At 40.5% G+C, this 26,721-nt stretch overlaps 1 protein-coding gene and 1 long non-coding RNA gene across 3 annotated transcripts in view; one reads left to right on the top strand and one right to left on the bottom strand.

Moving 5' to 3' along the window:
* Positions 1 to 1,057: 1,057 nt before the first annotated feature.
* On the top strand, positions 1,058 to 19,399 carry LOC118251602 (uncharacterized). 2 transcript variants are annotated; one of them, XR_004779871.2, is made up of 4 exons: positions 1,058 to 1,166; positions 7,636 to 7,729; positions 13,877 to 13,989; positions 18,174 to 19,399. It is a non-coding gene; the product is annotated as an uncharacterized LOC118251602 (long non-coding RNA). The 2 variants fall into 2 exon arrangements; XR_004779870.2 differs by lacking the exon at positions 18,174 to 19,399 and adding an exon at positions 16,611 to 16,751.
* Positions 9,888 to 26,721, bottom strand: part of KLF13 (KLF transcription factor 13) — a 34,945-nt gene continuing 18,111 nt past the window's right edge. Inside the window, exon 2 of the mRNA XM_035553883.2 lies at positions 9,888 to 15,410. Within this exon, the coding sequence (XP_035409776.1) occupies positions 15,118 to 15,410 (293 nt within the window). The 3' untranslated portion in view covers positions 9,888 to 15,117. The remainder of the gene's footprint in view (positions 15,411 to 26,721) is intronic.

The raw sequence follows: 26,721 nt of genomic DNA, 5'->3' as shown, positions 1-26,721 counted from the left end.
TCTCTTTGATCAAATCTGTGTATCACTGAGTTGTCACCACATTTGAAAGACTCCCTCTACTTATTATACTGTTGCAACATTTTTCTTCATTGCAACATTTCTAAGAAAAGGAAGTGATTCAGAATGCATTTTAAAGGAATAATTTGGGAACCTTTTCTCCAGTCTCCACCTTACTTAGATGCTAGGCACAGATAAAGCTGGTAATAGTGCTAAAGGAAGCAAAATGGAAGTAGTGCAGGCAACCTAACATAGCTAACACAGGTCTAGAGTAAGTACCAGTCATGTGGGGAAAATGTGTTTTTTCCTCCCTGTTGTAGGGGTTGAGTCTCCCTTGTCTTATTTCAGTGTAAAGATGATTGGTGACAATGGAACTGCACCGCTGAAAGCACCTGCACCACAACTGCCAGGTGGGAAGTATGAGCCGCAGCTCAGGGGCGTACCATAAATGGGGAGTACGTTGCAGTTTGCCCTTCGAGGTCAATAATCTAAAAACAAGATAAAAGCCAGAGATGGAGAAGTCAGAGGGACAGAAGGATCCCAAAACAAAAGCAGAAACTATGGCTGTTGTGCCAGGTGTGTATCTCTGGGAGAGACAATGAAGGCTTCGGGGAGAATTGACCGACCTTACAGGGCTATGCCTGGAACTAACAGTAATGTGTAACAAGACTTGCCAAAGGGCTGATCTAAGCTCAGAAGGTGCTGTGAATCTAAGACAAGAAATGAACAAAAATAAGTTACTACCTCAAGCTATTGTTATTACCTCGAGTGTAGCATTTGCCCAAATGTCTACCTATATGCAGTGTAAGACCTGAGAGAAACCTGACTGGTAAAGCAAAGGCCGTGATGGCTATCTGAGCTCCTGGGCTTGGAGAGATCCCTACATGATTCCTGGCCTCCCTCCCCCTACCCCATTTTACACTTGTAAGATGAAAAAACACTGCCTGTCTGTGTGGGAAAATGTTAAGTCACTCTGTTCATTCAGGGAGATCACAGAACCACAGAAAAAACGTGTCTCAGTGCTGTGCAGAATAATAGCAAATTCAATTTCTTCATTCTACAGCAAATCATCCTCGGAATTATGCAAAGGTTGGAAACTGTTGGAGTGACTGGAATGAAAGCAAAGGAGACCTAACAAGCTGTACCTCTTATGCAAGGTTCAACAGCATGTAAGTTATGGCATGTCCAAGTTCTTTTGAAATGCAGAATCTCACACATTAGACTTCACCTGCCAATTATAACCAAAACCCTGATAAATTAATTGAAATAAGAATGAAGGAGATGACCAAATGGCAGTGGCTAGTGTAGGACCCAGTTACTAATAGGTGTAAATTAGTAAGTGAATATATTTACTGCAGGTAGACCAGAGAGAACTGCCTGCATATGGCCCTGCCAATGCAGGATGTGTAGGAACAGCAAGTAAGCTCTTTGGTATGGTTAAGGAGAGAACAAGCACCCAGCCTGGCCCCATGAAACCTTCTGCTAAACCTCATAGGTGATGCTGTCCCTTTCCTTACTTCCACAAGTCAGTGTCCACACTGTTTGAAATTACATTAGCTTGAACCGTGCTCCTCCTGAGGCAGATGCTGCCGTCAGCTCAGTGCCTGTCACCTGCTCTGTCCTTGCTGGCTGTTTGGTTGTGAGCTGCCCCGATGGCCACCAGGCGCTCTGGCCCCAGATTGAATGCTGATGGCTCAGGAAGCTCGATCTTCATGATCGTAACTTATATGCACTTTCTGTTGCTTGTACATACCACCAGCACACTAGTTTTGGCATATGGATAAACATAATACAGAAGAGTCCAGTTAGATTTGAAGTCCAGTTTCTCGTCCAGGCCATCAGGATACGTTGTGTCTCTGCTCTAGAACGGAACCTGAAGGCAAGTACACAACACTGGAGTTAAGAAATAACAGGGATGTAACTGCAGGGGAAAATTCCTGTGTCTCTCTCTGCAGTGCTGATAGGTAACATTCTCCAATTAACATCAGTTATGTGAACAGAAGGAGAATCATGAATTTAATGTGGTATCGGTTGGTTGCAAAACCTGTTATTGACTTCATGTCTTCTGCATAGTATTCCAGGAAAACAGAAAACTGGCATGTGCTATTTTAAATGTTGGCAGGAGGTTTGTTTAAAAAATAATGCTTTCCTTCTTTAAAGAAAGCTTTTAACTTGGGAAATTATGAAGAAAAGGAAAGCTGTTTCCAGACAACGCTCCATGCGTGTGTGTGTGGGGTAGCCATGGGTGTCAGCGGCAGTGACTCACTAAGTAATCACCACCTGAGAGCTGGATGAACTCCTTGAGCTTATTTCCTGTGTGGCAATGACAGCTATTGCTCTCAGATTGCCTTTTCGGTATTTGCTGTATATGGGGATTAGATTTGGACAGCTAGGCAGTGACTATGTATCTTACTGCTGATTAAACCTGTACCACAGCCAGTCCGCTTTGCTTTTAGCTGCTGCTGTTTGTACAGTGACCTGTTTTTTTGAGGAAATTATCAGAGAAGCCAGAAGCTCATTAGCTCTATCATAAATATCTTATGAATCTGGGCTTCTGAGATTTCTAGACAATACTGCTCTAACATTTCATTATCAAAAGTAATTGGACACATACAAAATATAAATGCTTCAGCTTAACTTTTACTGTATAGTGCTTCATATAATTTAAATGTGGCTAGCAGTGAGTAGTTCAAACACTCGTTACAGTCTCATTCACATCTGCAAACCATTTTGAAATTAGAAACAGTATTCATTACAAAAGACACTCTGTAGTACATCATTATTCTCCCAATTGGTTTGTAACTCCTCAGAGCTGACCTCTATCTCCCTGACTTAGAAATAAACAGATCCTCGGCCAGTGGGTTTGCAAAGAGGTTCTGTCTAATTAGAGGCACAGGGGGCAAGTGTTTATCAGGCAGGACAGGTATGATTAGGAAACAGTATTAATTCCCAGGGATTTTTCCTAGCTCCAACCCTTCCCAGCCCTCAGTCATGCTTAGAGAAAATGGCAGTTCTAAGCTGAAAAGCGAAATTTGTGTGTGATGCTTCCCGAAGTGAAGAGCCAACTCTTTTCAGAGGCACCTAAAAGGGAGGTACTGTTTTAGGTATTGTTTGACTGCTGCCCCCTGCCATGTTCTGCTGCTGTTAGATATTTCACACAAATGTTCCCTGTGGAGTCAGGAATTTACAAGCTGGGCTCGGTCTAAAATGAGGTGACCCCTACAGTACAAAAAATTGTGTCTAACGGTGAATGTGGGTTTGGTTGGGTAGTAAGGAGCCGGTGTTTCTCCTTGGAGGAGGGTGACGATGCCACTTGGGTCTGTACTGACTGCAAGGTGCCTTGCAGATGCTGAGCAGGCAGGCAAGGAGGCCCTGCTCTCAAGCAGTTGCTGTTTGGAAAGAGATGAGAATTGAAGATGGAGATAAAGAAGAGTGAGGGAAAACTCAGATTTTTTCTTCTGCAGGCAATGGTGACATTAATACCGGTTCAAGTCTGTGTTGTAAGGCTGAGGGACATGAATCTAAACCACTGTTATCAGTAAAATAATAGCTGAATTTTAAAAGCATTGCACATGTTGTTCCATTGTGTTTCAGGCAGGTTATTTTAAGGACCTGCTTTTTCATGTCAGAAAATATTTCCATGTTTCATAGAATAATACAGCCATGCTGGGATGGGTGTTACTTGTGGCTCACGGGGTTTTCTAGCAGATGTCAAGTTGCTTAACACCCTCGCCTTACTGACTTCATGCAGAGAGCTGGGCAGAGCCCGTGCCAGTTGTTCTCAAGGTCACAGCCAGCCCCTCCCCAAGTGGGATCACAACATGCTGAGATGCCAGCAGTCTCTGCACAGCTGACAGCAATACAAAAACATGGCCAGGGTACAGCTGTGTTTTAAAGCTGGGCATTCACTCCTCTTTAATAGCAGTTAAGTGGTGAAATGCTGTCTTCCAGAAATGCTTCCTGTCTCTTAGCAAACACCATGTAACATACATTTTTTACAGTGATTTGTAGCATATTTTTACTCATGAAATATAACCCTTCCTTTCCTTTTTACTCCTCCTTAATCACAGTGGACAATTTTGTGGAGAATACAATTTTTTCCATTCTTGGACTTGAAGCTTGATATTTTCCTTCCTTATTTCCTTCTGCATTAATTATCGCTCCTAAAAATAGAGAGCTGGAGTCCAAAAATATCCAGTGGAGCCTTAATGGAAGGTTCCTTGCAGGGAAGCCAGCAGCCAGCCCCGATTTATTCACCCGATCCTGTTGTTTGGGCGGTCCCACCCTCGCAGGGTTCCTTGGGCTCGCCTCTGTTTCCTCACCCGGGTGATTCAGTCCAACTGCGTGCGAGGGCACATTAAGGGGAAACCGTCCCTTACCCGGTCTTCAGGGAAGGTGCAGAAGCCAGGCCGTGCTGTGGCTGCTCGGAGCCCTCTGCCCAAGGGTGGCTGCCCTCCCGGGGGCTGTGGGCAGAGGCTGTCCTGCAGGGGTCTGCCTGTCCCTGCAGCCGGCCCTCACAGGGTGTCCAGTGCCGGGCCTGCTGCAGAGGTGGAGAGGAGGGAGTGCCAATCCCAAACTAAATTTTCTTCTGCCGCCTTCTTGACGAACCATCTTATTCTTTCCAGTGGACTGAAAACTGCAGTTTGAACGGCAGCCCCATAGTGGGAAAGTTTGGAGTTGTTTTTGACTAATTCCAGAGTCAACCAAAAGGCCACGTTTTAAACTAAACCTCTGTGACACTGTGGGGCCTTATTGTCTTGTAGTATCACAGGGCATGAGATAGTTCTCAGCACAGGTTAAAGAGACAGAGAAAATTCCCTTCGCTCGATCAGTGCTGATTCTGCCTTTTGGTATAGGAAGTCTTGGCACAGCCTGGGCTGGGGGCCAGCCACTTGAGGGGGTGCCCATTTCCTTACTCCCCTCCAGGGAGATCACGGTTGTGATGCTGACTTTTAGAAGTGTAGTAGGAGAGTTAGGCTGCAGTCTGTGAGCTTCCCAATGTGGCATTTTGAGACTCCCAAACTGCCATTGTTTTTGCAGAGGGTGGGGCACGAAGCTTAAGAGAAAAATTGCGGGGTCTTTGAAGTGAAAAGCATTTAAGTTAAAAAGCTAGCGAATTCCTGCTGCAGTTCACTCTCTGTGGAAATGCCATTTAACTGAAGAGACTGGATACAATATTTAAAAGTACCAGACTGGAGGATTGCAATTGCAGCTTTCATGTTTTCAGCTGTTCGTGCAATGGCAGAGAAGGTGACCTTGATTCAAAACACGTGCACCAAGCAGCGCCATCAGCCTGCTCCTTGTTTCTCTTCCGCTTGGAGGCTTTGGGTGTGCTCAGATGGCTGGTGTTAAACGCATGTGTGGTGAACGGGGAGGGAGGAATTTCTCTCTTCCCGTTGCTATTGTTTTGTTATGTTTTGTGCCTGTTCCGTTCGTCTCCAGGATCAGAGAAATTGCTCAGTAAGTTATCTCAGCAATAATGGGAGAGCATGGGAAAATACAAACATCGGGCTCTTAAAGATACACCGTCCTAGTTACTATGTGCTCGCATATCTCAGTGTCCAGTCTGTTGGAAATGCCACTGCAGGAGCTATCGTGCTCCTTCCCCCAGACCTCCTTTTGGATTTTGCACCTTAGCCCTTTTTCTCTATGTAAAAGGATACAAAATTGCCCTACCCTATACCCCTTTCTCCTTTTTCTACACCAATCTTCCTCCTTTTAACCTCACTTTCCCCATTTATTGCATTATTGACCTGTTTCCCACATTTTTTCATCTCATTCCTCCTATTACACTGTCACACACCTGAAGCTCTCTGCCTGGCCAGCACATCTCTCTCTTGGCCTTCAGCTGGCCCTTCTTTCTCATTGGTGTCCTCTTGTCCACCCTCTGGGCATCCTGCACCTTCCCCTTGGGCTGTGTCCTGTGATCTGTACAGGGTAGGCCTTGGGAAGGATCCTTGGGTTAGCTCAGAACCAGCCAGCTTGGGCAGCGTAACCACAACTGCATTAAAATGATGCTCTGCCCAATGAGCTGAGGGCTATTTGTCAGTCCAAGCAGTGTCACATTAATATAGCTGAATCACCTCCAGAGTTAGCTTGGACATCTTGACATGTTAGACACAACCTGAACCTAACTCAGCTCACGACAAGCAGGGAAGGTAAATCTTTGTCTGTATTTGCAAAGCCCTGCTTAAGTTGGTGACAGCAAGCTTTAAAAGACAAATCCTAGAATGGAAGCACTTCAGGATGCCTGTGTAACTCTTCAGTGGTCTATTCCTCCTGCAGTCTGAGGAACATGGAAAATAGGGGTCCGGTTCAGTTTTCATTTCCAACTGACTTCTGGGGGCTTCTTGCCAACACAGGTGAGTCAGGAGGGCAGGCTCCAAGCCTTTACTACTCATAGAAAGTACAATATTGGCCTTCTGATGTATTTCTGTGCCCACTACTACTGACTTGCTATGGTATTTGTGATGGGGTTGACAGGGTGGTAAAGGTGTGACGTGTGAGCTTGGGGACAGTATGACTTGAATGTCATGTCTACAGACAGCATTGTGGTTGCACAAACAGCCCCACAGAAAGGGTGGTGCCTGGATTTAGCCCCTGCGAGGGAAGTGGTAGCAAGCACTGTGGTCTGAGGCAGAGGATGTGCTGCAAGCGTGGCTCTGTTTGCACGAGCCTCCAGAGCGCACCTCCCAGCACCAGCTTAGCAGGCTCAGACGTGCTGTGGTGTGCTCCGGCAGCGCGGTTAGGCACTGACGCAGAGAACAACCGTCAGCTCGGCAGAGGCCTGCCAGCAACAGCACCTCAGAGCCTCTCGTAGCCCAGCCCCTGATGCCAACCCCTCTTTGCCTGTTGAACATTCGTTCCTGCCAGCGGGAGTCAAAGATTAAAACTAATTCCTGCCGGTGCCAGTCAGGTTGGGCAAGTTGGTCCTTTATTTACAATTATGATGTGGCACCAATTATGCTGTAGAGCTGCTTGCTCTCGGTGACGCAGAGTTATTACTAAGATGTAAGTGTTTAGGTTTTGTTCACAGTGTTCATAGACGTTTGAGGCCTGTTCCTGCATAAAACCTCATTCAGGTTTTCTCAGATCTCTCTTCTTCATTCTTTTTTTCTCCACATTTGTTTAATGTGCTCTTGTTCTCTGCACTGCCCAGAGCACAAAGCTGACTGCCAAAGCCAGTGTTCATTCACGCTTCCCTTTCCCTATCTTGCTGCCCAGATGTCTGGGCATCCAGACTCCTCACCCTAGTCTTGTGTATGGATTGAGAAGACTATTAAAAAATCTCTTGTTAAACTCTTAGCCATGCCAGCAATGCACTGTAGCTAGCTAGACGTGTGCTTGCCCGCTTGAACTACTCTTTGATGTAGGACCCTTTTCTACTGCTCACAGAAAAGATGATGTGGTCCTCAGTATTTGGAGATGCTGCCCAGCCTGGTCACCCTGGAGTTCTTTAGGAAGCCCCACGTGTATTCTGGTGCCATGTGAGCCTTTTTGGTCAGCTGCTAGGAACACTTGGCTTGTCTCGTTTTCCTCATCTTTTTTTTTTTTTCTTTTTTTCGACCTGTATTCTCTTTCTTCTCTATCTTTCTGTTGATAGTATATTTATATTTCTGTCACTTTAATCTCTTGCAGTCAAACAGCAAGGCATATCATGGCTGTGTTTCCTTGAAAAGCTGGGGCAAAGAACCTTGAGGTGAACTGCTTTGAAGACGGCAATCATACACAGGTAAATGTGAATACAAAAATCCCATCCTAATTCAAACAGCATTATCTCTTTTCTTCTGAACTGATGGACTGCTGCCAAGCCTATGAACATCTGGTGATGAGCGCTGAGTCACAGGCAAGACAGAAACCCATATATTTAGCAACCCGAGAGGAGCAGTTTCTTTTGTGGATGAGAATGTGTTACATGTTTCAGTGTGGGTGTCTGTGTGGGGATGTACATAACATTACGGAACCAGGGCAACAACTCCATGCTCAGACTGAAAAGGCATATCCTTTCAGAAGGATTTGTTTCTCTTTTCTTTCTTCCAGAAAGTTCAGAAAACGATCTTTTTCTGCTCCTCTGTTACCAAACATGAGGTGGAGTCTTCATGTAGGAAGGCTTCAGAAGTGCTATTTTTCAGAATCTATTTTCAAAAATACACGACTCTTTAAAGGCACTGTTTAACCTGTATTTTCAAAAATGTTCAGACCCATTCTTTAATAGAGAAGAGGAGCAGGAGACTATTATCAACTTTTTCCAGCAGCAGTGAAAAAATGCACCTCACCACCTTTCCATCTAGTGCAAACAGTGAATTCAGATGGAGCAAGTGGCCAAAAACTGGGTAGGGGTAGTAGTCAGAAATGTCCCTATCCATAGGAATCAAGTAGCAGAAAGCAATTAGTCTTCTAAATCAGCTGCGTAGCCTACCTGTTAAGGGGTAAAAATGGAACTAAGAAATGTGAATGCTGTGAGAGGACAGCCAAGGATGCAAACTCATGGGGAGGACTGCCAGGAGCAGGGTGAGGTTAATTACTTCAGTCGATCTGAAACTGAAGAAATTCAACAGTCAGACTGATGGACAATGAAGTACGCTCACTTTGGTATTAGTTTACCAGAATTTTTGCCTAAGGACTCTCATAACCTGAAATTTCCCATTTATACCAAAGACATTGAGAATAAGCAGATAGAAGCCACGTCATGCCAATGTTTGTAGAGAAGAATGAAACAAGCCTGTGGTTTTCTGCTGGACACAGGCATTTTATCTTTTGTTCCAGTGAGGTTCACTAATAAAGTCAAAGCTATACACTGCCTGCCCAAAGAGTATGGTGTTCCCAGATAAAGATCCCATAAATACTGCATTAATGTATTTAAGCATTTATGTGATTTAGCTATTTCCTTTAAATAAATTTCCTTTGTGTAAATTATAGAACAACAGTTGCTTGTAGATACATAGAGATGTACAAGCTAACTGGCGCGTGGTCAGAGATAATGAATAGCAGTGACAGTTCAACACAGCAATAAACACATGGGGAAGGCTGCTGTTAAAGATAACGCCTCTCCAAGTTACTTGCTCTGAACAGTTTCCATCACCCCCACACAAGAAAATGTATTGATTTTACAGTAATTTCCACAGTTGTCCCTGGCTTGGCGAGGATATTTTAGCTTTCATCTTTCACTAGTAGTCTACTCTTTCAAATTATTTTTGCAATCAGATATAATGTTCCATAGACAATTAATCACTATAGCACACAAAATTGTTTTCCTGTGGATGTGGTGTTAATTCCAAAGGAGGACAAAGACATATATCTGCAATAGCCTCACATCTTTGAGGAAGTCACTCAATCACTTGTGCTTCGATTTCATCATCTCTAAAATGAGGTAAGAAAACATTTCAGGGCACTGTGAGATTAAACTACAACTGGTTTGATAGGACATTGCCATTTGTGGAGACGGTATCAGAAATTCGCAAAGAACTAGGCTTTGAAAGAAAGGATGGTTGACTCTGAGCTTCAATTTGTGTATATTAATCCTTTAACTATCTTGTATAGAAAAACGAAGTATATGTCAGCCTTGAGAAAGGAATTTCACTATGCAGCTCTAAAATATGTATTGAAGGAGAATACAAAACAAACATCACAAACTTTTTCTCAATGGTTTTTAAAAAAATCCCATTTTAAACAGTAGCGCTGATTGAAATTTAAACAAAGACATCAAACAACATATCAAACCTCAAACTAACAGCAGAAATACTACCTAGTTGATGCTTTTTAACTGATATAGAAAATGAAATTATAGATAAGGCAACACTTCATATTATAAGTTTTATTTTGGAGAATGTAAACGTCACTAACCATGCATACATGTTAAGACGATGCTTTACAGCTGTTAATTTTCTTCCTTTTTCCTTTTTTTCCTTTTTACTGTTGTATAGGCATTATCACAATATATAACCTATGCAGTACAAAATACATAAAAAGTTACAGCAGAGCAAGAATAGATGAGCATATAACTGTACAACTATAATACTTCAATGTAGTGATTTATAGAGTTGAAAAGCGACCATGAAAGCATTCGTGTGCTGTTGATAAAACTGTCCAAGAGAAGATGACACCAGTAACATTACAGTTCACCAAAGCTGAAAGTATGTACGTAAACGTGCACATTTGCACAAATATTGTCACTCACAGAGGCATACACATGTGAATAAGCACATGTGTGCGCGCACACACACACACACGTCCCCCAGAATGCATATATACACAAGTAACTACAACTGTAACCAGAGATGAAACTAAACCACAAATCTCAAAAAACAGATTCAAACTTTCTAAAGGCAATGGTGTTTGGATCCAGGATTGTGGTTCAGACCCATCTCTAGCTATAATGAAACGGATACCTAGTTTTGCTCTGTAGACATCCCTTTGTTATTCTGTGTGTAGTATATGCACACTGCTGTATATTTATGTATACACACACACATACTATACAATATACACATATACACATTTTTATATATATGTGCATATGCTTATATAAATCCATATATGTATAAAACCTATAACAGTGCATGGGTTTTTGCATTCTGTATTCTGGTTTATGGGGTAAACAAGAATAACAGTTATTTTCTACTGCCTAAGGCTACAGCTTTATCCCCCAAAACGTTAAAAATACAGACGTTCATCATACCATTCACTGATATAGACTGTGTGTTAGCACCCAATGGACAAAAAGATGGTGTGAAGGAGTAAAAGAGCACCTGAAAGTCAGTCTGTAGGCATCACCTGGTGAAATTAGTAAATCAAATGGCAAGGGATAGGCAAGCTTTAATATGTAGAGTTCATTTTCCTTAATCTTTCCTCAGAAATCATGTTCCTCAAAACAATAATGCATTTCACACTAAAATTCCTAGAACTCATGGCAAAGAACTGCAAACAACCAGTTTGAATGTGAATAGCTAGAAACAGGTAAGCTCAGCAGACAGTCTTTTCCTGTCTGGATGCAAGAAACAAGAAAAGCGCTGAACTTCTGGACAGAAGGTAATGAGGTTTTAAAGACGTACAGAGGGCTCACAGAGCTCAAAGTTATTGCAAATATCAATACAGTACAGAGGGTAGGATACGCACAGGAATTAGGTGTTACCATCAAACAGACTTCTGATGTTTTGTTATAAATATATACCTTTGCAGTTATGTAATTTAATGTAAACAAATACCATGCATATATTACAAAAGCAAGGAACAAGTAATCTGCAGATACAAACAATTCTCACAATAAAATCTAGCTGCCTAGATTTCAGGACTGCTTTCTAAGAAGGAGGAATTCATGTGGCCATTAATGCACTTCAGGCCTTTGTGCAGGATGAGGTTAATGGAAGGGGTGAATGAGTTTATATCAGTAAAAAATTGATTAGCACTCTGGAGGACACTAATACCTTTCATTTCTGCCTGTGTTCACGTACTACAATTAACAACTTGACCCAATGCAAAGATCTGAGTTGACAGTTTGGAGAGAGTGTGAGCATCTATAGTTTCAATTGAATGATAGTAGCGAGGCGATGACTTTAATTTGCACCCTTTTTCTATAGTAAGGTAGTTCAGCTCGACTCTGAGAGGAAGCTAGAATCATGGCTTGAAAAAAGCAAACTTTCAGAGCTTTCTTAATATTAATAAACCTGCTACTGTGCTCTGAAATCAAAAGGAAAAAAAAATAAAGCAAGTCTATAGTTTGTGGGGACCCACCTCAACAGATTACATGGGGAAATTAGGAGGCCTATGAAAAGATTTGCACCTTGCAAGAGCAATTATTTCCTGCAGATGTCATGTCTGCTGCTACACCAGAAGATTGGATTAGGTCACACAGCTGGGCGAACCAACAAAAGGGTAGAAATCTAATGTTAGTTTGGGTAAGTAACCAGATTTCAAAATATAATCTGAGCTGTTCAGACTTCTCATATCTGCAAAACTTAGGAGAAGCAATCATGTGAATAGTCTTATGACCTTACTGCTGTTTCTGCTTCCCAGAAGATGCTAGAAACCCCCAAACTCTAGTTTACCGTATCAGAATGCTGAGAGAAGTTTTCTTCACATTCAGTCGTGAAAACTATTAGTGGTTTAGACTTCATCTTTGTATCATAGAGCAATCATTTATTTAACATTTAATGGAGATATCTGAAGCTCTAGGTAGGATTTTAAAACTTGATAATTTGACTGTCAGCCTAACAGACTCTGAGGTGCCTACAGCTATGTCAAAAAAAAATAAAAAAGGCAAATTTCAGAGAATTTCCTGAAAGCATAGCTATGTTGGCTTATATATAGTCTCCCAGCCTTCTTATTAGATGAACTGGCTGAACTGGAAATTCAGCTTTGACCCAATCGTTTTTGCCCCACAAACCCTTGGAGAATCATTAGTAATCTCTATGAGGAAAATGCATAAAATGCTTTAGTTTACTGCTTCAGTTAAAGATTAACTAGTTCTTGTCTCGGAATAGCTTATTGCATAATCTTTATGTCCCCATAATCCTAGTACTAATAAAACATGGTGGGAATATTCTTTCTCTAGGCTTTAAAAAAAAAAAAAAAGTAATGTATCTACTGATTCGTGGTGAATATTATGCTCTAAATGGATGGAGTGGAGTGGTTCTTCCCTTGCTACAGATTAAATGATGGTCTTGCTGGAGAAGGTGATTTTACAACAAACTGAGGACAAAACACAAAACCTATGATTGCTGCTGATATTAGTGTCCCCTCCACTCCCTTATCCCTCTATTAAGGTGTAATGATAATGACAAATGTGCTTATAACTTGAAGTATGTGCACAAGGTACAGCTGACCTGTAAAATTCCTTTAGCTGGGTATCTTAATTGCCTCTTTCCTAACTACAGCACAAGAACACTTTTATCAGTCACAGAAATGATTGGAATGTGAATTCCTCTTACCTGAATAGCATAAAGTTGTCACCATTTTTTATCTCAGTAGATGAGATTTTAAAAAAGAAAATAAACCTATGGAAGTAAACATATCTGGCTTTCCCCTACTATACAGTGGTTAGGCAACTTGCTACACAAATTCAGCAATGCTTGTCTTCTTGCAGCAAAAAACAAAACTGCAATGTTACTTCATTTTTTGTAAATGTGGCAGTAGAATTGTGCCTAGCACAACTCCCAATTCAGAAGGGGAAAATGTGATTTTCTAGAGGTGGAATCTGAAGCAAATGAACATGAGAAAATACTGAAATATCTGCACTTTAACCGTCTGCAAGTATTGATGCATACAACTATATAATTAGGAATAATGTAAATATTATGGAAGTACCCATGAAACAACTCAGGAATCTGTATTAGCCTCTCACAGTTAATATACAGTACAAAAAAACCTGCAAAATTGTATCAATGCAAAGCAGCAATTATGATACAAGTTCATTTGGAATGCGGATGCATTAATTTGATATCAAATGGCACGTTTGGCATATAGAGTTTTCTTTCACCATGCTACACTTAACTGAATTTAGACTTTACAGTAAAAACAAGAAACTCCCCCAAATTCCAGAATCAAACGGACCTGAATTTATAACATGCACCATCAGAGCCAGCCATAACAAGGAAAGCATATGTGCTGCTACTGAAGTCTCTAGTACATCACAATGCTCTGGTCTTTTGCTGTTTTTTACCATATAAAACATAAAGATCTACTTTCTAGTGCTTTATCTTATGCCCAATATTTGAAAATTACTGAAAAACAGCCAAGATTCCCTTTCTGTCTTTAGGCAGTTATTCAGAAATGAGAGATCCTTTCTTTATGCTGGTATGTGTCTTTTTGAGAAACTTGAAGGACTGCTGAGCTAAAATGCCATTTTTTTGTAACGCTTAAAAATGCATATTTATTTTTCTAGTCAGAAGATACCTTGTGATTTTCACTTCCTTTTATCAGACCATGTCTTTGATGCAACAGGATACAGAGACTGTCTTAAGCAATTTGTCTTGCTAACATACAGCTGTACAGTAGGTAAGTACCTCAATAAAAATTTTGATGGGCATTGGTTCAGTTATGCTATTTCCATAGTTCATTAAAAAAAAAAAAGGAAAGGATAAAGAAAATTGTTCAAGTCAATGTGGTTTGGTTTGAGTATTCTGTTGGTCCCATACTGAGCAGGCAGTGCAGAGAGCTTAATGACTTGGAGAGAGAGAGAAGACAGAACGCCTCTGAGATTCCATGCCACTTTGCAATACAATGTTACCCAGTGTAAATGTGTTTCCTCATGATTTAGGTTATTTACTTAAGGCATCGTGTTAAGAATTTTTTCTCAGAATTTTATCTGCTATAAAACAAAAAGTAGTAGTTTATCAACTTCACAAAGGTTTTTGGAATAGTTGGTTTTGGAGCATCTTCAGCATGAAGCAAAAAGGTGACTTGCTACCAAAAGCAGAGGGCAGTTTGAAGAAAGAAAACTCCTGTTTGGGTGCTCCCAAATGTAGATGTATAACCAGGAAAACAAACAATGGAAGAGTCTGGTACTATATTCCAGTACTGGTTTGGTTTTTGTATTGTTTTTTATTTTTTCCCCAGTGTGTGAAAGAACCTAACAAAAAGCTTCTGAGTGCAAATATATTTACATAATAAGGCTGCGGTTAGGGTGTGTCTTCACTGTAGTTATTGTGTAACATAAATATCCATCCCTGAGAAAGGAGAAGGGGGACACAAACCAACACAGTTGATTTCTAAGTGTATGTACACTCATGTTGTGCAATCTGGTCTTACAAAACTACTTTGACACCTGAGGTGAATTTTTTTTCTTTTTTAGATTTTCTCATTTTCTTATAAAGAATAATCATGAGGATATGTTATGGTTGTAAAATATATGGGATATTGAGACAGCAGGAGTCACTAAGTAGAACATGTAAATCCATCTGTCCATGAGGTTAGAATGGCCACTCGTGTGGTTGGGTAAAGAAAATCTGACTGAAAATTGCAGTGGGAGGCAGCTATTTACTGATTTAAAAAAAAAAAAAAGAGGTGAGGGGGCAGGGACAAATTGAGGAGGGGAAGTGACAGAGTTTTTAAAACATGTGCAACACAAACAAAACTCCACATTAAGTATTAGAAGCAAAGTGCTGACATCCAGTGCAGGTAGGTCTATGGGGAACTGGCAGGGCTAATTGTAGGACTTGAGGCATCTGAGCGGCTGTAGTCACTGACAGACCCTGTTCTTGAATTGCTTCCACTTCGCCTCTTGAGCATGCTTGGGTGGAAATTGGCATGGCGACGGGCATGCTTTGTCAGATGGTCACTGCGCATGAAGCGTTTCTCACAGAGAGGGCAACTGAACTTCTTTTCTCCAGTGTGAGTGCGGTAATGGCGGGCCAGCTCGTCAGAGCGAGCAAACTTCTTGTTGCATTCTTGCCAGCTGCATTCAAAAGGCCGCTCACCTGTAGGGATTGAACATGGCATAATTAGAAGAGACAGACAGCAATGTTATCCATGTTTTTCATACACAGAAGTTAGAACAAAAAGGTTGGGTGTGAGGCAGATGCTACTTAGCCCTAAATGGATGGAGGTGGTGGCATTCTCCACCACAAAGGGAGGCCACTGTGGTGTTCCAACATTTTAAAAAGTGCTGGAGATCAAATGATTGATACCTTGTTTAATAACTGGATCTTCAGAGATTCTGATCCTTTCAGGGACATCACATTCCGTATCTCTGGTAGTCTGCTGGATTTTACTTCTGGACTTTGACTGTATCTGTACTGAGCTCTCTAGGATATTCGCTTCTGAGCTGTCCCTATGCCTGTCTGACTCACTGTAAAAATTCAGAAGGTGTGATGAAGCCTCTCTACAGCTACTTAAAAACAATTACAGTGAAAATACAGGACAGCAATTTTGAGGCACTGAATGTGAGGCTCTCACCTTGTATCCTCCTGTGTTTTCTGTATTTGCTGCAAGGTATAATAGTTTTTCTTGTTCACTGCCTTAGGTCTCATTTAGGTGGGAGGCAGGTAGCACATTATTTCTACTAGGTAAATGTGCCACTTTGAAGGGAGCAACCTGCTGTCAATAGCTATCCTAAAAACCATGACCCGTGATGCTTAGAGTAGGACCAGTGACCCAGTGAGCTCAAATAAATATCAGTCGGGTGACCTGATGCACTTCTTAGCAGATCTCAGGCCCTGGAAACATCTCTCACAGGACTGGGTGCCCATGCACAGCAGTGCTGGAGGTCTGCAGCTGGGCACTGTAGTAGCTGTGCAGCCTGAGAAGGAGAAAAAGGCAGCTAAGATGAACAGGACTGCTTGCAGTTTGCTTCCCTTGAACTAAAGTTTAAAAACCTAGGTCCCCACAAACTTTATGGAGAATAAAAACTCCACCAACTGGTTTAATGGACATAGTTTTGTTGCTTAAAAAAACATGTAAATCCATTTAGTGTCCTCCTGAGCTTTCTCCTGCAAACTGTCAGGGACTCCTCTCTTGTTCTGCTGATGGAAATGTGGAACATGGGAAGCAAATATATTTTGGCTGTTTGTCATGTATCTAGTCATCCGCTGGATATGCTCCTGCCTATGGTGGGACGTGTTAGTCTGTTGTGCCACCAGATACATCAGTCTTCTCCCTGTGTTTTGGTCATAAAACAGATACACTTCTATGACAGTGGGAGGACTTTGGGATCCGTGGCAAGAAGGGCAATGAGACATGGTCTGACTGCTGGATCTGGCCTGCAGGTTTGAAGTTTCTCATCCCTGAGCAATGGCATCTTTTTTGGTAAGGCAATGGTCTTTGGACGTTTTTGTTGCCTAAGTTAATTTTCTCTGTTTTCATTGCAAATGAAATCAGCAAACATCCTTCACTAGAAGGACTGCCCTATGCGATGTCTGCTTTCAGACAAGGAAGGCAAGGGTTAAGATGCAGTGTTTTGCTTCTGCTGGTCACAATATCATGAAACACAAAAAAGTCCCTTTCTGCTGATCAGTTGGCATGTTATCAGTGTTCTTAAAAACGTCTAGCATTTAGTAGCCAGAAATAGGCCTAACAGTTCAGTTCCTAATGAGGGAAGAGGTTCTGGAGCAGGATTATGTAATAACTGTGTTATCCAGCACTAACAGGGAGTTGATAAAGATATTGCACAATCCATCTCCCCCTCTCCTCACTGCTCATCAGATCTGGCTGGGAACATTCAGGTTCATACTCATCTGTCTGATTTGATATTTGTGACGGTGGTGGTGATGATTTGGGTTCCGAGCCAAAGACAATGAGGCACTGTGCCTTTCTTACACTAGTTTTCTACTCTTTTCTGTTCTCCTCCTTCCTAGGAAATATTTTACCCCCTCAGCTCTCTCTAGTCTATATCTTCTTGGAGTTGCCTTTATATTTCTTGGCCAAGCAACTTTCCCTTCACTACACTGTCTGACAGCTGGCATCACAAAAGTGGTGGCAGTGAGTTCTCTAGAGTGCTTCCCACCTTTGGTGAGGTTTAGCAACAGCTCCTCAAAGAAAAGCTGTGTTGTCAGGAAATGCTGAATGTCTTGCGTGAAGATGTGAGAGTCATTATTTTTCATAAAAAATGAGCACACGGTCTGGAACGAACTTGCTGCGGGGTATTAATTAAGACAAGACCTAGCTACTGCTCCAAAACCACGTGTGGAAATTCACAGTCTGTCATCAGTCTCTTCTCTCTAACAGAAGGGATGTGGTTTTCTGTGCAGGTAAGTTATATAAATGTCCTTTTACTGGCAGTAAAGCAATCAACAGAATGAGAGATTGTAAGAATCGATTGCCTAATCTCATTAGGGAACACGCAGCCAGAGTACAACTTTCTTGCATAAGCAATAACTCATGGACATGTTGTACTCAGAACTTTGCCATTCTAGAATGACTACAGAATTTGATCCTATAAATTAATGTCAAAATGTTAAAATAAATAAATGAATCTTAAATACTGTAGTAAACATGTCAAGTGTGACAATGTGTATATTGAGATTCTTAATGCTATGTCCTGGCCGCAGAATATTTTTATGCTTTTTGAGTATTAGTAGCAGTTCTCAAAGAGGTAAGTCTTCAAAAGATAAACTGTTATGCTTGAAAATAAAGGGAGCAAAAAGAAACTCAGGCTTCTCTACTCTTCAGAGACTGACAAGAGATGCCCTTCAAAGATAATGAATATTCTAATAAATATTCTTATTTTTCACAATTTTAAATAGCTTTGGATTTCCATGTTCTAAATCCCCATGAACTGCAACCTTTCCAGATCCTCCGCCAGAGCACATGACATCATATACGTTGTGTTTAGTTATACAACCTAATGGAAAAACATCACACTTGAGAATCAAAATCCACTGATCTTAACTGAAAATTACACAAGCAAGAACATTTTTGGCTTCTTCCTGAACTCCACCCAGTTCAAAAAAAAAAATGTGCACAGAACTGCATTAAGAAACTTGAAGTGCTCACTGAGTAAGACTAAGTGAGATCTGCAGGTGCACCGAGTCCTGAATTCATTTCAGTGGCACAGCCCTAGGTGCTCCTGCTGATCGCGTCGTCTGCCAGAGCCGAGTGCCAGAGGAACTGCAGAGTTACCCAGACTGTAGAAGCAGCATTTAAAAATGCCTCTCTTCTCTCTTGCTGGAAAGAATTCAGAAGCCAGCAGGGCCAATCTGTTCTTACAATGTTATATAAAGGTCCTCTGTATTATTCTGTATTTGTTAACTGTTATTTATATTGAGACAACTATATGTAGTTATGGGAAAGATGGTGGAACTACAGAGATGGCGGAACCAGATCTGATGTGTTCTGAGCTTGATTCACACTGTACTGTTAGGGCACTGTTGACTTTACTCTGATCCACATACTGTTTTGAGGCCTCCCTTCCTGTACAGTGACACTCCTATACAGTCCCTGGAGTAATGTGCTTTCTGTTTCACTAGCTCATCTGCGTGATATCCAGCATTTGAACGACAACTAAAAATGATACTAAGTACTGTGTAGGTCTAAGCATGCTTAAAAAATAACCTACAAATCACTGAAATACCAAAACAGGTTGTGAGACTTGGGATACAAACCAGTTTCAGAATTACAGTGTGAAGATTAGGAAATAATATCGGAACAATTGGAAATGTGGTATCTGCTGCCCTACAGAATAAAATATTATTAAGTCTAACCACTTACTGGTGGCTATCTTTTCAATTTATTTTATGTAGTAGCTCTGCACATTACGTTAGCATCTTCAAGCATATGCCAGGGCCATGAAGTAACAAAGAAATTCTTTGTATCCTGGGACTTCTAAGAGTGACTGCAAAACCAGAAACAGTAAGCCAGAAACAAATTGCTCAGTGATCTTTCTATGTTCTGCTGCTTCACGGAACAGAATTGTATGTTGTTGTGAAAACTGACTAGACTAGAAAACTGCACATGCCACTGTGTGCTACTCTTACATTTCTACATTTTTATATACACAATTAAGGGTATATTTGGAAACACTGGCCAGGCTGGGTGGGGAGGATGAAGAGCAGACAGTTAAATAGATGTGCAACTGAAGCACTCTTCCTCCAAGAAAGGAAATGCTATCCTGGGAAAAAAAAAAAACATTCAGCCAAGCAGTCTGTGTTCCTTAAGAATGGCTGTTATTAAAAAAAAAAAAAAAAAAAAAAAAAAGTCATCCTTCAATAGCACTGACATATTTATGAATATTTTCATTTATGTTATTCTCTTGCTTATAAACAAGCACTTTTGGATATCTGAAAAACAAGCCTTTAACCTTCTGAGTGCAAGAAAAAGAATAACATAGCTTTGATATTAGACAAACGGTGGTTTCTTAATCAACTATTGAAAAAGGAACCAAAAAAAATCAGAAGTCTCGAATTTCTGAATTCCTATAAACTAAAACGAAGCAGTTTTAAATTCATGATTCTGGCGGAGACTTATTTCATAACCATGCAAGCCAAATGCAATCATGTTTTTTGCATCTGCTTTTGTGTTTCTGTCCAACGGCTTTTAAATATCTCTGCGAACTTCAACCAAATCTGACAGAAGTAGCAAATTCAGCAGTATTAAGCTCTACTAATTCCACAAAAATGAGGAGGTTCAAGTACTGTTCTCAGTGAAAACATTACTTCTTTTACAGGGTGAGTTTGACTGTCATTAGATACCAGAAGCCCAATATGGAGGAGTGTTACAAATGCCCAAATCCACAAAAAGCTTTGAAGTTGACACGTTACTAGGCACTGGGACATACGGCTCGCCCCAGGCCTAGGAGACAGAGCACCAAGGAGCTAGGTTGCATGACAGAAGTGTGTATGTCCCTGCTGTTTCTATCATCTGTGGTGTGATGTGTTTTTTTTTTTTTTTTTTTAGGAACTGGAATTCTCAGGTTTCTAGCAGGCATGTACCCAGGCATCTAGTACAAAGTCACTTTACAGTGTGGGCATCTTTATTTTAATCTTAAAAAAAAGCAGTCATTAAATCAGTAGGTTACTGGCTCTTTGTATTCTGAGTGCATGTGGAACTGCTGCTACTGGGCTGGAGCAGCATCAGCTACCGTACCATCATTTAAATCCTTGATTTATTTTCTGTGTCGTAACATTTTCATTGAGTTGTTTAGACATACGTGACTATTTCTTGAAAGGGGAATTTCATAGCAGCAAATTTACATTTTAAGTTAATGTCTGTTACTGCTTGCTCTCGAAGTGCTCGTGTAATTCCATCCAGGAGCACAGATTACACCATGTGACTTAACTTTATCACCACAGCTAACTAAAACAACCCAAAACAAAATGATGAGCACACATTCAGATACTACAATGGTAATGGCTACAAGGACAGAGAAATGTTAGTAGTGCAAAATTCTTATCCTAACCTCAACCACAGTCAGATCCATCCAAGAATCAAAATAACTGATGTTCCATGCAGCTATCTGATTCTTTTTTAAAATATCACCAGTTACACTTCTAACCATAATGGAAAGCATCTTTTTTTTTTTTTAATTACATACTACATTCTATTATCGGTTCCATTCCAGGCCTTTATTTCAAGCTTGCTCAATAACGTCAGCCAGATCTTAAATCTCAATTCATAATAATTTTAGCTATTTTACTGTACTTTATGTTCATCAGCCACATTTGCATTCTCTTTTGTTAAGGCAGAATAACCCTAGCCTTTTTAGGCTTTTCTTTTCCAGGAAATTCCATCAAACTCTTTCTGTTTTCTAAAATATGCATTCCTTGTATTGGATCCCTCTTCAAGGTGGATGCCCAAGATGGACTGCACTGTCTGAGTTTCTGAATACTTAGCACTTTTTTAAATAATTACTTTTTAAAAAAATTACTTTGTTCCTGCATTTTGTTTGAATTAAGAATATGAATTTGAACTTCTCCTTAACAAGTCATTTTCTGCCTAACATGGTAACTTCTGTTTAAATCCTGTTTAGTTCTTTGTATCTGTGCATCACTCTATGGTCAGTACATGAAGCTCTCTGTTCCACTCCCAGCTACAGCCTAATTCCAGACCACTTCATGCACACAATCAGTAAGTAGCTGCAAGTTAAAGTCCAACATCTGGAAAATAAATCCTAAAGCAAAATGCTTTTAAAAATAAAATGACCTCAAATTATATATATATGTATATATATTGCTACATCTTTTGCTAAGGTTTTGAATGAAAGAGTGAAAAAAAGACTAGGGCTATGTGGAAAAGTTATTTTCTAATTCACTGTCTCAGTTGGAAAAAAATAAAAAGACTGAGCTGCAGAAAAACTCAGCAACCAAGAATTCCAGAGTAATTTTATTTTTGGTTAACCAAATTGTTTTATTTCTTTTGAGGATTATTTTTTTGATAACACTATTTTAATTCCTTTAAGCTTTGGGGATAATTTTCAGCACAATGACAGTGTTAATCTGAAATGAATCAATGAAACATTAACATCACAGCTTTTCTTAAATAAAACAATCAGCCTAAATTATTTGCTGACTTTACCAGCAAATAATTGTCTTTCATAAAAGATTACTTGTTAGTGAAGAACTGTTCACCAAAAATATAGATTATGTAGTACTAGCTAAAAATAAATACAAAGTTATTAATATATTAACGTTTCTTGGCAGCTTTCCTTCCACGAAGATTAAATGTTTGACATTTTTATTGTCAGATATTTTATTTCCATTCCCCAACTGGAGATGTGAATATCTATATTAAAAGGGAACAATTTCATTTGTGTTTTCAACTTCCACTGGGCTCCCTGTGTTTATAAGCACAAGGGATTCTTCAAGACAGCCAGCCAGGGCAGGCTAACAACTTAAGTGTAAGAATGATGAAATCTATCCTCACCTTCACAAAGAAGTCTTGGAGTGGATTTTAGATCTATGCTGAGAATGTGGCTGAGAATATGCCCTCTGGCACTGCAGTGTGGTCCGTGAGTCTTAGGTGATTCCCCACACTGTAAGTACATAACACTTATTTTCCAGCATCATGATAAGCTTCTTTCGTTTCTTTGTGCATTTGTGTTGCTGAGCTGTTTTGGAAAATGTTGGTTAGTGATGTTAGCACTACAAAATAATACCTTTTCACATCTACAGCAGGACTTTCCTCCAGGATTTGTGTACTTGGGAAAAAAAAAAAAATCAGCACTTGCATCACAGAATCACAGAATGGTTGAGGTTGGAAGGAACCTCTGGAGATCATCTGGTCCAATCCTCTTGCCAAGCAGAGTCACCTTCAGCATGTTGCACAGGATCACATCCAGGTGGGTTTTGAATATCTCCAAAGAAGGAGACTCCACAACCTCTCTGGCCAACCTGTGCCAGTGCTTTGTCACCCACACAGTAAAGAAATATTTCCTCATTCAGCCAGAACTTCCTGTGTTTTGGTTTGTGCCCGCTGCTTCTTGTCTTGTCGCTGAGCACCACTGGAAAGAGTCCAGCCCCATCCTCTTGACACCCTCCCTTCGGATATTTGTATACATTGATCAGATCCCCTCTCAGTCTTCTCTTCTCCAAGCTAAATAGGCCCAGCTCTCTCTCAGCCTCTCCTTGTATAAGAGATGCTGCAGTCCCCTATAATGTCTGGGGGCATGAGGTCCTAAAACTTCTCATCTCCCCCTTGCCTTCTAAAGTGTGCCCTATGGAGTCTCACTATGCGGCTGCAAATAAACGTTCCCCTCCCACACAGTAAATGAATTGGGGACAGAGGCAATTATGTGATATAAAATATAGTTAAGTAGCCTCAGTCTCTTTCTCTCTCTCTGCTAGAGAGTACTCAAAAAATTGGGAAATTCTGTTGGGTAATTGAGAAATTCAATTCTTTCCCATATAAAGGTCATCAAAACCCCTTCTGGAATTCCATAGTTAGAAATTCACATCTACGTCTGCAAACCTGGGTACTGAGAGTCGGATGCTATAGGTTTTACTGCACCTTTGTACCAAGACACCTAATACTTGTTATCTCTAATATTAGGCTTTCTCCTCTGCAGTTTCTCAGTTCCTGGTTTCTGAAGAGTTCACACTTTCTCTCTCACACAACCCCTCCCTACCTTGTATCTTCCTTCCACTTTTGAAGTACAGAAAAAATTAGTTGCACTATGCTAGTGGCTTGTGAAGCTCTGAATTCAATTACACAGAGTATGTCAAAACTGGGACTGTGTAAACATAGTTACATTTGTTCTGTTAAATTTATTAAAGAGTTTTTCTCTTGCAACACAATCAAGAGCAAAATCGCTAAGGTGAGTTCAGCATTCAAGAAAAGTGTTTTAATGATGGGGTCTAGATACGTAAACAATCCTTGAAATGCATCCTATTAGGAGTAGCAGGCGTGTTATACGCTACTTCAGCAAAAAGGCTGGATAAGCTGAATAAAGCATCAAACCAAAGGTGCTTTTATAACTTTCTGAATAATTCATGTACTCTGTCATATGGTCACTGCTTAGATAAGAATGTATGCATCTGCCAACTCAATTTGTTGCATCAGTAGAACCTAGTGGGACAGAAAAGCCTGCAGAAAGACAACTCAGAAACTAAAAGCTGAGAAAAGGAAAGTGAGGGATGGATATATGTCTAATTTTTGAAACGCTCCTATGGTTTAGAGATTCTTCAGCATTCTTCTAACCAAGGGTCACAGGCTACCTTCAACTACCAGCAAAATGAATGGAGTTCATTTAGTGAAGGGTGATGAGAGCATCCTTGTCTTTGCTGTCTTTCCCAGCTTCCCATCATAAAACTGCTAGCAGCCACAACAAGAAGGTAAAGAAACAATATTCTTGTTGGTATCTAAAGGGCTAAAATTTAGCAAGACAGCTCTAAATAATCTCTTTACATGTATACTGCTGTGTTTCCATGAAAATATTTAATGCATCATACCTGATTCTCTCCTCTCCTTTCTCTTTGTAAGTAACTGCTAACAGTAAGACACAGGTGATACCTTTGAATATTCTGATCAGCTGTCAAAGAGCAAGGTTGTAATGTCAGCATCGTTTATCTATTTAAACAACATACATTATGTGACCTATTCAGCTCATCCACATCAGCACTCTGCATGACATGGTTTCACAGGAAGGCTATGCTGTTCTGTGTCAGTCTTGCTTGCCTAAAATGCCAAGCTGTTTCTTTCAAATACAGTGAGGTTATATTCTTGCCTCTCCAAGCAACTAATGATTCTATAATCCATACCTTCATTTGCATTGTGCCTAAGCTTGTAGAGAACACTCTTGTTTATAAAATAGTGATTTATGTATTGCTTTTCTTTAGTCTCAGCTGTGTTGTGTCTGAGGCTATAAATAATAAGTTGCAAACTAGAGAAAAATAGATGACAGTAAAAGATGGTGTCAGACAAATGTCACCATTCCAGTCATCTTTTTCCTCCCTAGGCTGAAATGTGGGATGGTTAAAAGGTATGCGAAAGTAACAGAAAAGTGTGAAAGAGACAAAAGGAAAGGGCTTGCAGGTGAAATTTTGTGGCCTTATCGTGAAATCAGAGTAGGTGGTTGCAAAGTATGCCCCTGGCCTCCTCTACAAGAACTATGTTTTTAGTACATGCTGATTTGCTGCTAATAATGCCACCTGGCTTCACAGCACTTCCTAGAGAGATGGAAGGACGAATCCTTTCCAGCCTAGGTCAGTGACCAAAACTAGCTTCCATCACTTCCATTCCCCGATCCTGGGTAGGGCTGTACTTTGTACGCTTAAAGGCCAGGATGTATTTTGCTCTCCATCTTTATTCTTTCTGATGTTCTTAGCAAAGTGTTTCTGGGGGAGCTCCTGATCATATCCAGATGCAGTGAGACCAATTCTTCTTGGATATTAGTTTGGTTATTAATAGCTTGAGTGTTAATAGTGCTATGGTTAGCCACGGCAGGTATGAAAGAGACACACATGTATGTTTTCTCCTCACAGGATATAATCATTGATGTTCCAGGTAAGGCTCCCTTCTGATGGCCAGCAAAAATAATGCACAACTTAGCGGTGGCAACTGTGATACTGCTTTACTCTATACAGAGATGGTCTTGTTAAAATCTATATGCGTAATATTTCTCTCAACTCTTTTCTGGCATACTTGCTGTGATCTTTCGATGTGATTGCACTGATAGCATATACACATTAAATGCACTGCACTTTAAGTGTACTTCACTACCTCTTAGTCTATACAACTGTGACTTATCAAAACTTCAGCTACCTCTTAGAAGGGTGATAATCCAACAGCCAGAGGAAACAAACATACTAGTAATGATAACGTTACATGATTATGAGATGGTGTTTACAATTCATGCAATTTCAAAGATAAGCTATAAATGTTCTTACAGTCCTATATGGATTTATCGTTGTTATCTAATGCTGCTCTTCTGTTGCTTCTATCTTAATTCAAGCTTTACATTCACCATTTCACTCTCTTTCCCCAAAGTTCTGATATGCAAGCAAAATGGAGACCTCCCATCTAAGAAAAGAGGGACATCAGAGCCATTCGGATACCCATGAGGAAGGAAACTTCCTATCCTACCTAGCTGGGTGAACTTCTACATGTAGAGGTAAGCATGCAGACCAGAACAGACCTCCTCTGCCCACAGGAATAGCTGCTATCAGTCGTGTTTCCTTTAAGCTCCATGGCTTTGTTTACATGGGCTTCTGCAGCACCCTATTATAAAAGCAGTTTTTTTCCCCTCTGCTGCTGGAATCTGGGTAACAGTGCTCTTGATGGAGTGCCAATGACAGGGCTAACTCTTGGAAAATGAAAGGCAACAGCCTTAGTGCCAAAGAGCTTATATTCTAAAACAATGCGAACTACTAAACATTGCTTTTTCTCTCAGTTAGGTCCCTGTAATTGCTGTATGCAATTTCTGTTCAGTAAGCCTAAAATTCTTACTATCTCCTTACCTCTGAGGCATCAAATCCTTGACCAGTGCTCAGTGAAACAGCTGAAATGTCACTAACTTAAAAGCGCAGCAACTTTCACTTGATTTTCTCTCTCCTGTGGCTTGTTCCAAGGATGAAGATCAATAGCTGACCCTTTGACTTTGCACTTAAATGCAGGATAATTAAACTGTGTTACATTGAAATGATGAAGTGATGAATACTAGGGGGAGAGGAAGATGCATCTTTGCTATGTCATTTCCAAACCAGTCTCAGTCTCCTCGCAAAGTAGGAGCCTCTTGGGACTGGTAGGGCAGCCCTTTAACTGCTATATTCTTCTGATCTGTTGTTCTACTCCATTCTATGAATGTAAGAATGTCAAGTGAATATTAAATCCTCTATTGTGAGTAGAAAATAAGAAGCACTG

Source organism: Cygnus atratus, chromosome 11, assembly GCF_013377495.2.
Source record: "Cygnus atratus isolate AKBS03 ecotype Queensland, Australia chromosome 11, CAtr_DNAZoo_HiC_assembly, whole genome shotgun sequence".
Lineage (NCBI taxonomy): Eukaryota > Metazoa > Chordata > Aves > Anseriformes > Anatidae > Cygnus > Cygnus atratus.
This window is presented reverse-complemented; position numbering and strand designations above follow the sequence as displayed.